This window comes from Tachysurus fulvidraco, chromosome 5 (genome assembly GCF_022655615.1).
Source record: "Tachysurus fulvidraco isolate hzauxx_2018 chromosome 5, HZAU_PFXX_2.0, whole genome shotgun sequence".
Lineage (NCBI taxonomy): Eukaryota > Metazoa > Chordata > Actinopteri > Siluriformes > Bagridae > Tachysurus > Tachysurus fulvidraco.
Window position 1 is genome coordinate 455,001 of NC_062522.1, and position 17,500 is coordinate 472,500.

A 17,500-nucleotide genomic window follows, 5' to 3' on the forward strand; every position below is an offset into this window, starting at 1 on the left:
GTGTCTCGTCTGGCCGAGAAGGCACTGCTCACCGTCCCTGCGCACCAATGAACACACACACACACACACACACACACACACACACACACACACACACACACACACACACACACACAGATACACACACACACACACACCATCACACACTCCTGTTTATTTGCTCCATAATAGTAATCCTCCATTATTCTTCCATCAGCACTGTGAAAGTTGACACTTTTTGTCATAATAATAATAATAATAATAATAATAATAATAATAATAATAATAATAACAATAATAATAATAATAATAATAATAATAATAATGTGTTGACTGGAATCCAGTCTTGTAGACCGATCTGTGTGTGTGTTTTACAGTGAGATTTACACACACATGCTGATCTTTTGCAGCTGAAACTCCATCATTTACTTCATCACTTCTACATTTTCATTAAAGTTTACAGTTTTTCAAAATGTTAAAACACTTTTTGTTGAACATGTAAATAATGTTTACTGTAAAGTGACGCTGTGCCACAAACACCTCAGTATGTGAGCTCTTCTATTTAACTGCAGTCTGTGAGCTTTAACCTAAAACCTGCACTGGTTTATTCAGGCACTGTAAAAATGAATCAGATTAGATTAAAATAGATTAGATTGAGGACTGGATTGGAGTGAGGAGTTAATTTTCTGGATTAAAAATGTGGACTAAAAAGAAATTTCAGTGTGTGTGTGTGTGTGTGTGGTGTGTGTGTGGTGTGTGTGTAGTGAGAGTGTGTAGTGAGAGTGTGTAGTGAGTGTGTGTAGTGTGGTGTAGTCAGAGGTGAGAAGTAACAGAGTAAAAATACTTCGTTACTGTACTTAAGTACATGTTTCTGGTATCAGTTTTTACTCCACTATTTATTTTTCGGACAACTTTTGACTTTTCCTCATTACATTTGTACACAAATATCTGTACTTTTTACTTCTTACATTTCCCAAACGGACTCGTTACTTTTAGTATTATTCCTTCTCATTGGACGCTGTTTCCAGCCTATCATCCTATCAGTGTGCGGCTTTTTCCCCATGTGACTGGTGTACTGTATTATTTACTGGCTATCAGACATAGACTAAGGATAGCGGAGCTAACAATGAGCAGCGCCTACAAAAGGAATGGCTAATGTTCATTCAGAGGGAGTCACCGATGTTATAATAACTAACAACGAGGACATTCCTGAACACACATGGCCATATATGAGGGAGATGTTTGTAATAATCGGCGTCAAAAAGGATTCCTGGCGAATGCGTTGTGAATTGTGTCACCCAGGGGGGGTTCTAGCCCTTTATTAGGGGGGCTTCAGCCCCCTGTCTGTAATCTCAGCCACCCTAAAACTATAAGGAGCATTTTTACTTTCATAAATAAACAATAAAAATGACGTTAAAATGCAGGACGTGTCGTCGATGGGAAAGAAAATTATTTATCCGTTTGATCCAAGAGCGATTTTATTTACTTTGCTTTTACACGCGTGTGTTGTAGTGTTTCACACGTGCGTCTTCAGCTGTCTGCTTTATTAGAACGGAGAAGCACAGGTACGCGCAGCGTGCACGCGCAGTCAGAGCTGGAGGCGTTTATCTATAATGTTAATCGGGGGAAAGACGCAAAGACGGCAACCAAAAGCAGTGAAATGTCACTATTCTTATTACCAGAGTTGTCATATAATATATAATATAGAGCTGTTCTTGTTTTAAATTCTCACTGAGGGCTAAAACCCCCTGAAGATGAAACCCTAGAACTGCCCCTGGGGTCAACCCAAAAAACACCAAGTGCTTAATTTAATGAACATTAATTTTGTCATTTGTAAAACATCACAATAACTTTGAGTTGTTTTGAAGCACAGAGCTGGAATCTCCCTACAGTTTGGGATATGGCCTTGGTGATACACTTGGTATACATTATACTTCCAAAAGTATTGGGTCACCTGACCTTTCCTGCTATATGTGGTTGTTTTCTGATCTCATCCCTACTGAACACCTTTGGGATGAATGTGAACGCTGACTCCACCCTACCTCACCTACATCAGTGCCTGCCTTTCATAACACTCTTGTGGCTGATGAACACAAATATCCATCAGCACACTCCAAAATTATATATACATACACACACACACACACACACACACACACACACACACACACACACACACACACACACATATATATATATATAAAACATGACGTCCAGTTCCCAGCATGACACTAAACAGTAGTAGTAACGGTGACTTTTTACTTAAGTACGTGTCAGAGCCCAAACTTCTTTACTTTAACCTGAGTAAAAGAGTGTAGTCACTACTTCTACTTTTACTGGAGTCTTTTAAAAAAAAACGAGTATCTGTACTTCTACTTAAAGGATGTACTTTTGCCACCTCTGGTGTGTAGTGAGTGTGTGTAGTGTGTGTAGTGAGTGTGTGTGTAGTGTGTGTAGTGAGTGTGTGTGTAGTGTGTGATTAGTGAGTGAGTGTGTGTAGTGTGAGTGTGTGTGAGTGTAGTGAGTGTGTGTAGTGTGAGTGTAGTGAGTGTGTGTAGTGTGTGTGTAGTGAGTGTGTGTAGTGTGTGTGTAGTGAGTGTGTGTAGTGTGCGTAGTGTGTGTGTAGTGTTTCCCACAGAGACACAGAAACTGTGAGGAGGATATAAATGAAGCTCCTCCTTTATGTTAGAGTGTACAGATTTATTCCTCAGCTGCTTGTTACATGTTTACTGTATGTTACTGTTATACTGTATGTTACATGTACACTGTATGTTACAGTTATACTGTATGTTACATGTACACTGTATGTTACAGTTATACTGTATGTTACATGTATACTGTATGTTACATGTATACTGTATGTTACAGTTATACTGTATGTTACAGTTATACTGTATGTTACATGTATACTGTATGTTACAGTTATACTGTATGTTACAGTTATACTGTATGTTACATGTATACTGTATGTTACAGTTATACTGTATGTTACATGTACACTGTATGTTACAGTTATACTGTATGTTACAGTTATACTGTATGTTACATGTATACTGTATGTTACAGTTATACTGTATGTTACAGTTATACTGTATGTTACATGTATACTGTATGTTACAGTTATACTGTATGTTACATGTATACTGTATGTTACAGTTATACTGTATGTTACAGTTATACTGTATGTTACATGTATACTGTATGTTACAGTTATACTGTATGTTACATGTACACTGTATGTTACAGTTATACTGTATGTTACATGTATACTGTATGTTACAGTTATACTGTATGTTACAGTTATACTGTATGTTACATGTACACTGTATGTTACAGTTATACTGTATGTTACAGTTATACTGTATGTTACAGTTATACTGTATGTTACATGTACACTGTATGTTACATGTATACTGTATGTTACTGTATGTTACATGTACACTGTATGTTACTGTATGTTACATGTACACTGTATGTTACTGTATGTTACAGTTACACTGTATGTTACATGTATACTGTATGTTACATGTATACTGTATGTTACTGTATGTTACATGTATACTGTATGTTACATGTATACTGTATGTTACTGTATGTTACATGTATACTGTATGTTACAGTTATACTGTATGTTACATGTACACTGTATGTTACTGTATGTTACAGTTATACTGTATGTTACATGTATACTGTATGTTACTGTATGTTACATGTATATTGTATGTTACTGTATGTTACAGTTATACTGTATGTTACATGTACACTGTATGTTACTGTATGCTACATGTATACTGTATGTTACATGTACACTGTATGTTACTGTATGTTACATGTATACTGTATGTTACATGTACACTGTATGTTACTGTATGTTACATGTATACTGTATGTTACTGTATGTTACAGTTATACTGTATGTTACATGTACACTGTATGTTACTGTATGTTACATGTATACTGTATGTTACAGTTATACTGTATGTTACTGTATGTTACATGTATACTGTATGTTACAGTTATACTGTATGTTACATGTACACTGTATGTTACTGTATGTTACAGTTATACTGTATGTTACATGTATACTGTATGTTACTGTATGTTACATGTACACTGTATGTTACATGTACACTGTATGTTACTGTATGTTACATGTATACTGTATGTTACAGTTATACTGTATGTTACATGTACACTGTATGTTACTGTATGTTACAGTTATACTGTATGTTACATGTATACTGTATGTTACTGTATGTTACATGTATACTGTATGTTACAGTTATACTGTATGTTACATGTACACTGTATGTTACTGTATGTTACATGTATACTGTATGTTACATGTACACTGTATGTTACATGTATACTGTATGTTACATGTACACTGTATGTTACTGTATGTTACATGTATACTGTATGTTACATGTACACTGTATGTTACATGTATACTGTATGTTACATGTACACTGTATGTTACTGTATGTTACATGTACACTGTATGTTACAGTTATACTGTATGTTACATGTACACTGTATGTTACTGTATGTTACATGTATACTGTATGTTACAGTTATACTGTATGTTACATGTACACTGTATGTTACTGTATGTTACAGTTATACTGTATGTTACATGTATACTGTATGTTACTGTATGTTACTGTATGTTACATGTACACTGTATGTTACATGTACACTGTATGTTACTGTATGTTACATGTATACTGTATGTTACAGTTATACTGTATGTTACAGTTATACTGTATGTTACATGTACACTGTATGTTACATGTATACTGTATGTTACATGTACACTGTATGTTACATGTATACTGTATGTTACATGTACACTGTATGTTACATGTACACTGTATGTTACTGTATGTTACATGTACACTGTATGTTACATGTTTACTGTATGTTACTGTATGTTACATGTATACTGTATGTTACATGTATGTTACATGTATACTGTATGTTACTGTATGTTACATGTATACTGTATGTTACTGTATGTTACATGTACAGTGAAAGACCTCGGTGTTATACTAGACAGTAACTTGTCTTTTAAAAATCATATCGCCCATACTACCAAAACAGCCTTCTTCCACCTTAGAAACATTGCCAAGCTGAGAAACATCCTGTCTGTATCTGATGCTGAGAAGTTAGTTCATGCGTTCATGACCTCTAGACTGGACTATTGTAATGCATTACTAGGTGGTTGTCCTGCATCTTTAATAAATAGGTTACAGTTAGTCCAAAATGCAGCTGCCAGAGTTCTCACTAGGACAAGAAAGTATGACCATATAACCCCAATTTTATCATCTCTACACTGGCTACCTGTTAGGTATAGAATTGACTACAAACTGCTGCTACTTACGTACAAGGCTCTTAATGGTTTAGCTCCCATGTATCTAACTAGTCTGCTAACACGTTACAATCCTTCACGCTCTCTGAGATCACAAAACTCAGGGCTTTTGGTAGTTCCCAGAATATCTAAGTCTACTAAAGGTGGTAGAGCATTTTCTTATTTAGCTCCCAAACTTTGGAATAGTCTTCCTGATAGTGTTCGGGGCTCAGACACACTTTCCCAGTTTAAATGTAGATTAAAAACTCATCTCTTCAGTCAGGCGTACACATAATACATCCCATAATATCATGCACCAGTACATCAGACCAGCACATTTTTATGAACGGCAGATATGTTAATCCCTTTCCACTGCTTTTCTCTTTGTACCCATCCCGAGGCATCCAGACACTGTACCAGCTCCCATCGTCCTCTGTGGGACGAAGCCTTTGGACATCCACTGAGCCGAGGCCGACTCTAAGAATCCTGAGACATCTCCAGTTAGACTCTGTGGTACTCAGAAGATCAGAAGTCCTTAAACCTCACACCAATACACCATTTGTTTGACTGTATATTACAATCACACCCCAGTGTCACCCATATGAGGATGGGTTCCCCCTTGAGTCCGGTTCCTCTCAAGGTTTCTTCCTTTACCAATTTAAGGGAGTTTTTCCTTGCCACTGCTGCCTGAGTCACCTCAGACTTGCTCATAGGGGAATAAATACATACACACTGTGAACTATATACATCTAATAATAATCTAGAATTTTTATTCTGTTAATTCTTATTTCTTTTATTATTCGTTATTTCCTTTATCATTAATTATGTCTACCTTCTGCTTTATGTTTATGTTCTGTAAAGCTGCTTTGAGACAATGTCTATTGTAAAAAGCGCTATACAAAATAAACTTGAATTGAATTGAATGTACACTGTATGTTACTGTATGTTACAGTTATACTGTATGTTACATGTATACTGTATGTTACTGTATGTTACATGTACACTGTATGTTACATGTACACTGTATGTTACTGTATGTTACATGTATGTTACATGTACACTGTATGTTACACTGCAGATCAGAATCTTTACTGTTACTCTGTGGTCCTCAGAGCTGCTTCAGTCTTACAGCTGGATGAGGGAACATTAAACCATGACGAGTATAAACTCTTACATTTCTCTGTGTTCTTTATAACATTTATTACAATATTAAAATAAACCATTTGATTGAAAACCGTAGTGTTTTACAGCATTGCATCATGCACACAGGCAGCATGTGGATAAATATGTGGGTAAAAGTCACACACGTCATTTCTGTCAAATAAAACCTACAAACATCTGTATTATTAAAGCTGTGACAAAAACAGTGCAACAACTCTGTCAGGATTCTGTCAAGTCCATGTGACATGAATTTTATCTGGGATCACTAAAGTAAGTATGTCTGTCTATCTGTCTGTCTGTCTATATGTCTGTCTGTCTATGTCTGTCTGTCTATGTGTATGTCTGTGTCTGTCTGTCTGTCTATATGTCTGTCTGTCTGTCTGTCTATCTATCTAATGTTGGTTTCTATTACACAATAACAAGATTTAAAAAGGTGAACAATTAAATCACATGTTCTAACAACTGACACACCAAAGTCTCCAAATTCTGGTTTGAATAGAAAATAAAATTAATCCTCTGATTTGTGATAAAATCAATAAAAAAATCTCTGTTCTGTGAAAGTTCTGTGAAAGTTTCTCCAGCTGTGACCTGTTTATAACACAAATAATGGGCACATGAACATGCTTGATACACACACACACTTTAACCAGTGATTCAGTGCTCTGCTGTGGTGATGAACCCCAGTTTCTGTGCTCTTTAAGCAGGTAAAAGATACCAACACACACAGAAAGTTAGATTGTTACAATAATGTCTTTTCTCTCATGAGGATGTTCAGCACACTGAACAGAATTATGGATAAACAAACACACACACAAATTACTTCCTGTCTCCACCCTTCATGCAGGCTGCTGGGGGTTGATATTGAGGTGGGCGGGGTTTCCCAATAGACCAATCCGCTGCTTGTGCTTTCTTTGTTCAGTCATCTGCATATAAGACACACACATACTCAATGTTAACACATTTACATTTACAGCATGTGACAGACCCCTTATCCAGAGCGACGTACATAAGTGCTTAAATCTCGATAACATTGACTACATTAATGCTGCTCACTCGGTTACAGACTTAAGATACCATGAGTTTAAAACTTTTGTTCAAAGTTACAATGAAAAAGTGTCAAAGGTTTTTTTTAAAATGCAAAAGATAAGGAAGGAAGTGCTAGTGGAAGTGTTTCTTAAGTAGGTCTTCAACCGCGGCTTGAAAATAACCAGTGACAGCTGTCCGGACCTCTAGGGGAAGTTCATCCCACCACCTTGGTGCCAGAACAGAGAAGAGTCTTGTAGTATACTTACCTCTTACCCTGAGAGATGGTGGGACCAGTGGGGCAGTGCTGTAGATCTGAGGGTGTGAGGTGCAGTGTGAGGAGTGATGAGGGATTCGGGGTAAGAGGGAGCTGGTCTGGTTTTGGCTTTGTAGGCCAGCATCAGTGTTTTGTATCGGATGCGTGCAGCTACAGGAGCCAGTAGAGGGATCGCAGCAGTGTGGTGGTGTGGAGAACTTTGGAAGGTTGAAAACAAGCCGGGCAGCTGCATTTTGGATCATTAGCAGAGGACGGATTGTGTTCATAGGTAGACCTGCCAGCAGTGCATTGCAGTAATCCAGTCTAGAAATGACAAGAGACTGAACAAGTACCTGAGCAGTCTGTGTGGGGAAAATGGCCGAATCCTTCTAATGTTGTAGAGAAGAAACCGACATGAGCGAGTCACATTAGCAACATGAGAGGAAAAGGACAGTTGATTGTCCATAGTTACCCCAAGGGTGTGAGCTGTGGCTGAAGGGGAGATCAGATCGTTGTGCAAGGATATAGCAAGATCATGACCTGGGGATGAATCACCTGATGATCAGCAGTTCAGTTTTGCTACGATTGAGCTTTAACTGAGCAGTCATCCATGATGAAATTTCTGCCAGACATGCTGAGATCAGAAGCTGTGGCATCTGAGGGTGGGAAAGAGAAGATAAGAGGACCAAGTACTGAACCCTGTGGGACACCAGTGGAGAGTCTGTGTGGAGCAGATGTCACTCCCCTCCATGTTACCTGATATGTGTTCTTTGAGGTAGGAAGCAAACCATTCCCAATCTGATCTACAAATCCCAAGACTCCTGAGGGTGGATAAGAGAGTCTTGTGGTTGACCGTATCAAACGCTGCTGAAAGGTCAAGGAGGATGAGGACGGATGATAGTTTGACTGATCTAGCAGCATGTAGCTTCTCAGAGACATCCAAAAGGGCTGGCTCGGTAGAGTGAGCTGCTTTAAAGCCAGACTGTTTGGGGTCTTGGAGGTTGTTCTGTGAGAAATAGACAGACAGGTGATTATAGACAATACGTTCAAGAATTTTTGAAAGAAACGAGAGAATGATACCGGTCTGTAGTTACTGATGTCTGATGGATCCAGAGCAGGTTTCTTTAAGATGGGAAAAACCCTTGCTCTCTTGAAAATAGTTGGTACCTGACCAGATGCTATGGATCTATTGATGATAGTGGTAATGAAGAGCAGAAGGCCTTGCGAGATGCATACACTCATTGTTCACAACACCTGTACTCAATTCATGTAGAAATATAATCAGACAATCCTGCAGATACAGGTCAAGAGCTGCAGTTAAGGTTCACATCAGATGGCTGGTTTAAGTATTTCTGTACCTTCTGATCTCCTGCTGGGATTTTTACTCACAAAGGTTTATAGAGAATGGTGAGTAAAACAAAAACTTGTTTGGAGAGGATCTGCAGACTCATGTTGGTTCCTTCTCTGCAACATTAGAAGGATTTGGCCATTTTTCCCCACACAGGCTGCTCAGATATTGTTCAGTCTCTTGTCTTGTCATGTCAACACTGGTCTACTGCAGCTCTCTCTATCAGGTCTACATATGAACACAATTCTTCCTCTGTAAATGACCCATAATGCAGCGGTGTGACTTGTCTTCAACCTGCCTAAGTTCTCCACACCACCACACTGCTGTGTTCCTCCACTGGCTCCTGTAGCTGAACACATCAGGTTTAAACACGGATGCTGACCTACAAAGCCAAAAAATGGATCATCTTCCTCTTCCTTCAAAGTCCTCATCACTCCTCACACTGCACCTCACACCCTCAAAACTACAGCACTGCCCCACTGGTCCCACCATCTCTCAGGGTAAGATGGAAGTTTACTACAAGACTCTTTTCTGTTCTACACCGAGGGGGTGGAATGAACTTCCCCTAGAGGTCCGGACAGCTGAGTCACTGGCTATTTTCAAACGACGGTTGAAGACCTATTTCAAGTCGTGGCCTAATGGTTAGAGAGTCTGACTCCTAACCCTAAGGTTGTGGGTTCGAGTCTCGGGCCGGCCACAACTGAGGTGCCCTAGAGCAAGACACCGAACTCCCCCCAACTGCTCCCTGGGTGGCGCAGCATAAATGGCTGCCCACTGCTCGCTTCGAGGCTGCAGCTAACCACGCTAGCGATGCTAGCGTCACAAACAGCATGCACGCTGAGAGAGCTGGCGAGGTAAACACATTCACCATCTCGGAGCATGACGTGAGGAGGGCATTCAAGAGAGTGAATACCAGGAAGGCAGCAGGACCAGAAGGCATCACTGACCAACTAGCTTCGGTGTTCACTGAGATATTCAACCTCTCACTGGAACAGTCTGTTGTCCCCTCATGCTTCAAACAGTCCACCATTGTTCCTGTCCCAAAGAAACCCCAGCCCACCTGCATCAATGACTAACGCCCTGTAGCCTCAGTAGTGATGAAGTGCTTTGAGAGACTTGTCAGAGACTTCATCACTGCATCACTACCAGACACACTGGATCCACTACAGTTTGCATACGGCCAGAACCACACTACAGAGGATGCCATTGTTCATCTTCTCCACACCATGATGAACCACCTGGACTGCAGAAAAGGGCTATGTGAAAATGTTGTTTGTGGACTACAGTTCAGTATTTAACACCATAATTCCCTCCACGCTCACCTCTGATTTGGAGGTCCTGGGACTCAGCCTGCTGCTGTGTCAATGGATCTCCAACTTCCTGACAGACAGACCACAAGCTGTACAGGTGGGCAACCACACATCATCCACCCTCACCCTCAACACTGGAGCTCCCCAAGGTTTGTGCTCTGAGCCCCCTGCTGTACTCACTGTACACGTATAACTGTGTGGCCACTTCCAACTCCACCACCACCATCAAGTTTGCTGACGACACTGTTGTGGTGGGCCTGATCTCCAACAACAACGAGACGGCCTACCTACAGGAGACTAAAAACCTGGAGAGATGGTGCCAGGAGAACAATCTTCTCCTGAACGTCAGCAAGACTAAGGAGTTGATAGTGGACTTCAGCACGAAGCAGGAGCGGTCATACCAACCGCTGAACATCAACGGGACCCCAGTGGAGAGAGTGGACAGTTTCCGGTACCTGGGTGTTCACATCACACAGGACCTGTCTTGGTCCTGTCACATCAACACCCTGGTGAAGGCCCGGCAGCGTCTGTACCACACTGAGATGCTTAAGGTACTTCATCTCAGGAGGTTTTTCCTCACCAAAATCACCTCCGGCTTGCTCATTAGTGATAGGGACAGATATCTAATATTTTATATTTTAAGTTAATTTTTTTAATTAATTTAAAATTTTAATTTTTAATTGTATGTATTCATTTATTTATTTTTCTCCATCATCTTATATATATATATATATATTTCTTTTTTTTCTCTCTTCTGCTTCTTTACTTCTGCTTTGAGACAAGGGGAAATTGTTGAAAGTGATATACAAATAAACTGAAATTGAAAACTGAAAGGTTCGCATAAATAAAATCCCTGAATAAAAAAATTACCAAGTATAATATGTTTGTCCGATCTGTATGATTGTGTTGACTTTGGCTGATTTTGGGACTTTCAAAAAATGTGAAAATCTGAAGATGTCCTGGTTCATATTTATGCATAAAGTTCAAGATTCTTTATTATCAAGGCCACCACATGTGCAGGTATACAGAGGAATCGAAAAACCTTCTCTCTTTCTTGAATCAAGTGTTTACAAATGTCTAAAGGGTTCACAAACTTTCAACTGACAATGTGTGTGTGTGTGTGTGTGTGTGTGTGTGTGTGTGTGTGTGTGTGTGTGTGTGTGTGTATATAATCGGAGTGGAACACAGACCTGCTCTTTGAGCTCTGACAGCTGATTGGTCAGATTGGTGACGAGTCTCATGGTGGACTCCAGTTTGTCCTGTAGGGAGCGAAGTTCATTCTGTTCTCCCTCTGAGTCACTGCTCACCAGAGACATGGCTCTCATACGGGGAAACCAGTCCAAATTATGTTCCTGTCTCAGAGAGAGAGATAAATGGAAAGAAGAAAACAGCACACAATTAAACTGCCCTTATTTTCTCCTTTCCGTGGCTAGATGGTTTCAGTTTGGTTCATCATGCTAAGGTTAAGCTTGTAAAATAAAATATAAAAATATATAAACATGTTTACAGCATTCAGCGGACTCACTTATAAAGCAACTAACAGAAACTAACGAGTCTCTATCAAAATCGCAAACCACTGAACCCTGTCAGCTGTCCAACTATAGGCCAATATTAAACCTCCCCTTTATTTCCAAGATCCTAGTTCCCCTTCTGAACTCGAGCTGCATAGAAATGCTATGGGAACGCCCCTGCGTGACCGCACTCTGAACCACGTGTGTAATCTGACCAATAGGCGTTGGGACCTGACGTCATCGGCGGGTAACGTCACATAAACAGGAAGCTACAAATGGCTGCGAGATAGACAAGACGCTAGCTTCTGCTCATTCAGGTAAGCACTGTGTTTTTTTCTGATCGAATGATGGCTAGCAGACAGAATTTCCATAAGTTTGTTTTTCCGTGTTCCCGTTTCATTACCGGGAAGGATTTCGCATGATCGGTGTGTTGTTTGCTTGGGAGTGGAGCATGCACAATCAGCTCTCGAGGGAGTCAATTGCTCGCATTGTAGTCGCATGGCTATGCGCATGCTTCACTCTCGGAGAGCGCTCTTCGAGAAGAGCTCTCTCCCTCGCAGCTCCGGTCCCGCTCTTGCTGAGGCAAAGCGGCGCCGGGGCTCGTGGGGCTCGGGGGACGAGTGTTTCCTGCATTCTGTGTCACCATAGGTGTGTTGCAGGCATACCAGGCTGACCTGCTATGAGATTTGGATGAGGGACTTAGCTCCGGAACCGCTGATATTGAGGAGTTGCGTCGCACTGCCGACTTGACTCTTCGAAACACACGGCGCGGGCCGTTGGTCGGTCCATGGCGGCCCTGGTGGCCACAGAAAGGCATCTGTGGCTCACCTTGTCCGACCTCCCAGACAAGGATTGAGCTGTGCTGTTGGACACACCGATGGCTCCTCCTGGACTGTTTGGCGACGCTGTGACGGCGGTCGTAAATAAGTTCCAGGAGTCTAAAAAGCAGTCGGCTGCATTTCAGCAGTACCTCCCTCTGCGATCTCGTGGGGCTGTTCGACGGCAGTCCCAGCTTGGTCCTTCCGGGCACCACGAAGCCCAGAAACAGAGTGTGGCCACCCGATCTCCGGGGGTGGGGCCTAGGGGCCCAAGGCGATGCTCTGGGCCCAAGAAGGGGCAGAATGACCTTGCCTCCAACAAACGGGCAGTGGTGCGTAGATCCTGAGGTCTACGGTTGGGGGGATGAAGCACACCTCAGGTTACGGTGCCCATCCCTCCCCTGCACCACCCGGGCACCAGGCCATTGGTATGGATGGATGAGACTCACTGCCTCTCAGGAGGTATCAACGGCTACAGTACATTGCTTCAGCCGTTTGGGTCATGGAGGCCGGTCTGCCAGCTCTGCCACAAGGTGTGCCTCAGGGCGCAGCTTCCCTCCAGCAGTTCGCTCCCCACCTTTCCACCCGAAGGTTCGTTGTGGGAGGGGAGGGTCCGCTGCCTCTCGCGAGGCATCATCAGCTGCAGGACGCAGCCCCAGCTGCTCTGAGTGGGTCAGAGGCCAGCCCCGAGGGGCTGGTTTCCCTGAGGAACTTTCTGACAGCTTGGGAGGAGCTGCCAGGAGTCTCCCGGTGTTTCCTGCGGACCATAGAGGACAGCTACACGGTTCAGTTCGCGTCCTCTCCTCCCCATTTCAACCCCGTTGCGCACACGCCTGAGGAAAGGAACCATCGAGGTGGTTCCCCCCTCGGTTCGAGTCAGGCTTCTACAGCCTGTACTTCGTCGTTCCGAAGAAGGATGGCGTGTTGTGTCCCATTCTAGATCTGTGTTCCTTGAACCATTCTCTCAGGAGGCTCAGGTTCAGGATGCTCAACCTCAAGGAGGTCATGACTCAGATCAGGTCTGGGGACTGGTTCATCACATTAGATCTGGAAGATGCATACTTTCATGTTTCCATCCTCCCTACACACAGGAGGTTCCTGAGGTTTGCTTTCGGGTGCGAAGCTTACCAATATCGGGTCCTCCTGTTCGGCCTAGCACTCTCGCCCCGCACCTTCACGAAATGTGTCGACACAGCAATGACCCCGCTGCGGCTCCAGGGCATCCGCATTTTAAATTACATCGACAATTGGTTGATTCTGGTTCAGTTAGAGCGCCAGGCGATTCAGCATCGAGATGTCCTCCTCGCCTGCATGAAGGTGCTTGGGTTTTGACTAAACACCAGCAAAAGCGTGCTTTCTCCAATGCAGAGAGCCACCTTTTTGGGCGTGGTATGGGAATCGGCCAGGATGCAGGCATGGTTGTCACCTGCTCGGGTTGAAGTCATCTTCACCTCTGTCAGGAGAGTGCGGGAAGGCCAGCCACTCACTGTGAAGCAGTTCCAGAGGCTGCTGGGTCTCATGGTGGCAGCGTCCAGCATAATCCTGCTCGGCCTCCATGAGGCCCCTCCGAGCCTTGGATGTTTGAAAAGACCGAACGTTTCTGTCCTGAGGCCCCGTGTTGAGGATTCCATGTCGTCGCGTGACGCTAACGATGGACGCTTCCCTCACGGTGTGTGGAGCGGTCATGAGTGGCCACTCCACCCAGGGTCTGTGGAGCGGCCCACGTCTCTCGTGGCACATAAATTGCCTGGAGATGATTTTTGGTGTTAAAACACTTCCTCTCAGACCTAAGAGATTGCCATGTATTGGTCTGCATGGACAATCAACCGCCAAGGGGGTCTCCGATCTCGCCCTTTGTACACGCTAGCACGAGCGGTCGACTTGTGGTCTCGGGACAGACTCCTCTCTTTGAGGGCCATTTATATCCCGGGACGGTTGAATGTGTACATCTGTACATACAAATTGTATATATTGTATACTTATTTGCATATGTATATTTCATATGTTTATTTTAACTGCACATTTCACACCTGTATATGTGTACATACAATTTCATCTATACTACATATGTCATTCTGTTACACTGGAGATTATGTCACTAAAACAAATTCCTCGCATGTGAAAACATGTCTGGCAATAAAGCTGATTCTGATTCAGATGTCAGAGCAGATGCCTTGTCGAGGCAAGGGCCGAGGCCTGGGGAATGGCGTCTGCACCCCAAGGTGGTGGAGCTCATATGGCAGAGGTTCTACAGAGCCCAGGTGGATCTTTTTGTGACCCAGGAGACATCGCACTGTCCCCTCTAGTTCTCTCTCTGTCACCCAGCCCCGTTAGGTCTGGATGCCATGGTACAGTCGTGGCCGAGGCTACGCCTGTACGCCTTTCCCCCAATCGCACTGCTCCCTGGAGTTCGAGAGAGTGTTCACCGGGATGGAGTCCGTCTCCTCCTGGTAGCACCTCGATGGCTGGGCAAGCCATGGCTTGTGTCCCTACTCGAGGGCCCTCCGTGGGAAATTCCCCCCGGGAGGGATCTCCTCTCACAGGCAGACGGAACCCTGGTTCACCTCCACCCAGAGCCTTCGGCCCCCTCACGACCTGTCGTGTTGCAGGCATTCTGCCCTCCTCCATTTACAGCCCCCGAACAGGAGCGACAGAACCGACTGTGTCCAGTGCGAGCACTGGTCACTTACCTCCACAGGACAAGTCCATGGAGAAAGTCGGAGCAGCTGCTCATCTGCTACGGCCCTAATAGGAAAGGTTTCCCGGCCACTAAGCAGACGTTGAGCAGATGGGTAGTGGATGCGATTGTGTCGGCTCACGAGTCCTCTGGCCTCTCCGCACTCCACCCGGGGTGTGTCGGCCTCTACGGCCTGGTCCGCTGGAGTGGCACTCCAAGACATCTGTGACGCTGCAGGTTGGTCCACGCCTCTGACCTTTGTCAGGTTCTATGACTTTGACCTCAGAGCCACCCCGGGCTCCTCTGTCCTACGTGCAGGTGCCCTCATCTCTAAGCAGGGTCTGGTCAGTGTGGCGTGATTGGACACTCGTTCCGATAGCGTTTCGACGCAGCTCGAGTTTCGAAGGGGAACGTCTCTAGGTTACGACTGTAACCCTAGTTCCCCGAGAAACGAGACGCTGCGTCTCTGTGCCACACTCCCTGCATCCCTGCGGCGCTTACCTTCTCTCACAGGAGCTAGCGTCTTGTCCATCTCGCAGCCATTTGTAGCTTCCTGTTTACGCGATGTCACCCACTGATGACGTCACGTCCCAACGCCTAATGGTCAGATTAAACATGTGGTTCAGAGCGCGGTCACGCAGGGGCGTTCCCATAGCGTTTTGACGCAGCGTCTTGTTCCTCGGGGAACTAGGGTTACGGTCATAACCTAGAGACGAAAAGGTTGTAGCTCAGCAGTTATGTTCAGACCTACATAGGAATAATATTCATGTAATGTGTCAGTCAGGATTTAGGCCTCATCATAGCACAGAGACAGCGCTAGTTAAAGTGGTAAATGTCCTGTTACTGGTCTCTGATCAGGGATATAATATTTGATCCATCATTCCTACTTCGATCAGAAGGTGCAGGATATTTGGTAATACCTCAGGTTCTACAGTCTCCAGCAGGGGCCAGAACTTTTTCTCACAGAGCCCCACAGTTATAGAACAGACTTCCAATTAGTGTTTAAGACTCAGACACAGTCTCAGTGTTTAAGCCCAGGATAAAAACACATTTGTTTAGTTTAGATTTTTATGTTATCAGTTATCAGTTTATTTATAGAGCACCTTTTTAAAACAGCAGGTGTTCTCCAAAGTGCTGTACAAACAATATAAAACAATAGAACTAAAAAGCATAAAATAATAATAATAGTGAATAGCTTTTCATTGGGCATAGAGTGTTTGGTGAACTGGGATGTCTGGATGTTGTCTCCTTAACACTCTCACATGTTCAATCAGGTTTACTGACTGTGGAGTGGTGGGACACTTTATGACCTAGGACGTCCTCACTGTGTCACCTTCTCGGTCTCTTACTAATGATCACAAATTTGATCCGTACTCCAGCATGATAACTCCAGTCCTGATAAAAGACTCCTCTCACCTTGATCATTTGGGCGACGTAGCTCTCTGGACCCGTGTACTCTGTGGAGTCTTTTACTCGCACCAGCACAATGAAGTACAGGTAGTGCCAAAGATTGTGTTCCTCTTTGATGTGTTCTTCAAATGTTACTGTCTTGTTGTCAAACTTGTCTCTCTCCAACCCTACACAAACACACAAAATGTATATACAGTGTTGCTTAAAAGTTTGTGAACCCTTTAGAAATTCTTATAATTCCACATAAATGCGACCCAAAACATCATCAGATTTTCGTGCAAGTCCCAAAAGTAAACAAAGTGGACACACAATCAGAGAAATAAGCTAACAATTTATACTTCTTCATATTGAGAAAAAATGATCCAACATTACAGATCTGTTGTGACTCAGATAATAGCTGTAATAACTGCAGTAATAACTGTAAGTAAAGTGTCCAGTAACTTTTGATCAGTTCTGTACAACAGATTAGAAGAACTTTAATCCGTTCCTCAGTACAGAAGAGCTTCAACACTGGGATTTTACTGGGTGTCCTCACATGATCTGACTGCTTCAGGTCCTTCTACAACATTTCTGTTGCTTGTGATAGTTGTCTTGGTGTATGAACATTTTCTCTTCAGTTCATGGTCAGATGTTCTGATATTTTCATTTAGAGATCTC

The 17,500-nt window shown here is 43.2% G+C and overlaps 2 protein-coding genes across 3 annotated transcripts in view; one reads left to right on the plus strand and one right to left on the minus strand.

Annotated features, from left to right (window-relative positions):
- The window catches only part of pfkfb4b (6-phosphofructo-2-kinase/fructose-2,6-biphosphatase 4b), a 12,694-nt gene extending 11,879 nt beyond the window's left edge, over nt 1-815 (plus strand). Inside the window, exon 13 of one of the 2 annotated variants that reach the window (XM_047814012.1) lies at nt 1-815. This exon is cut by the window's left edge and continues 9 nt beyond it. In XM_047814012.1, the coding sequence (XP_047669968.1) occupies nt 1-359 (359 nt within the window). In that variant the 3' untranslated portion in view covers nt 360-815. The other variant, XM_047814013.1, reaches the window with a different exon arrangement.
- A 5,684-nt stretch (nt 816-6,499) lies between these two features.
- Nucleotides 6,500-17,500, minus strand: part of itpr1a (inositol 1,4,5-trisphosphate receptor, type 1a) — a 93,117-nt gene continuing 82,116 nt past the window's right edge. The window contains exons 59-61 of the mRNA XM_047814058.1: nt 16,850-17,010; nt 11,618-11,779; nt 6,500-7,413 (exon numbers count right to left, since the gene is read on the minus strand). Coding sequence (XP_047670014.1) covers nt 7,327-7,413; nt 11,618-11,779; nt 16,850-17,010 — 410 coding nt within the window. The 3' untranslated portion in view covers nt 6,500-7,326. The remainder of the gene's footprint in view (nt 7,414-11,617; nt 11,780-16,849; nt 17,011-17,500) is intronic.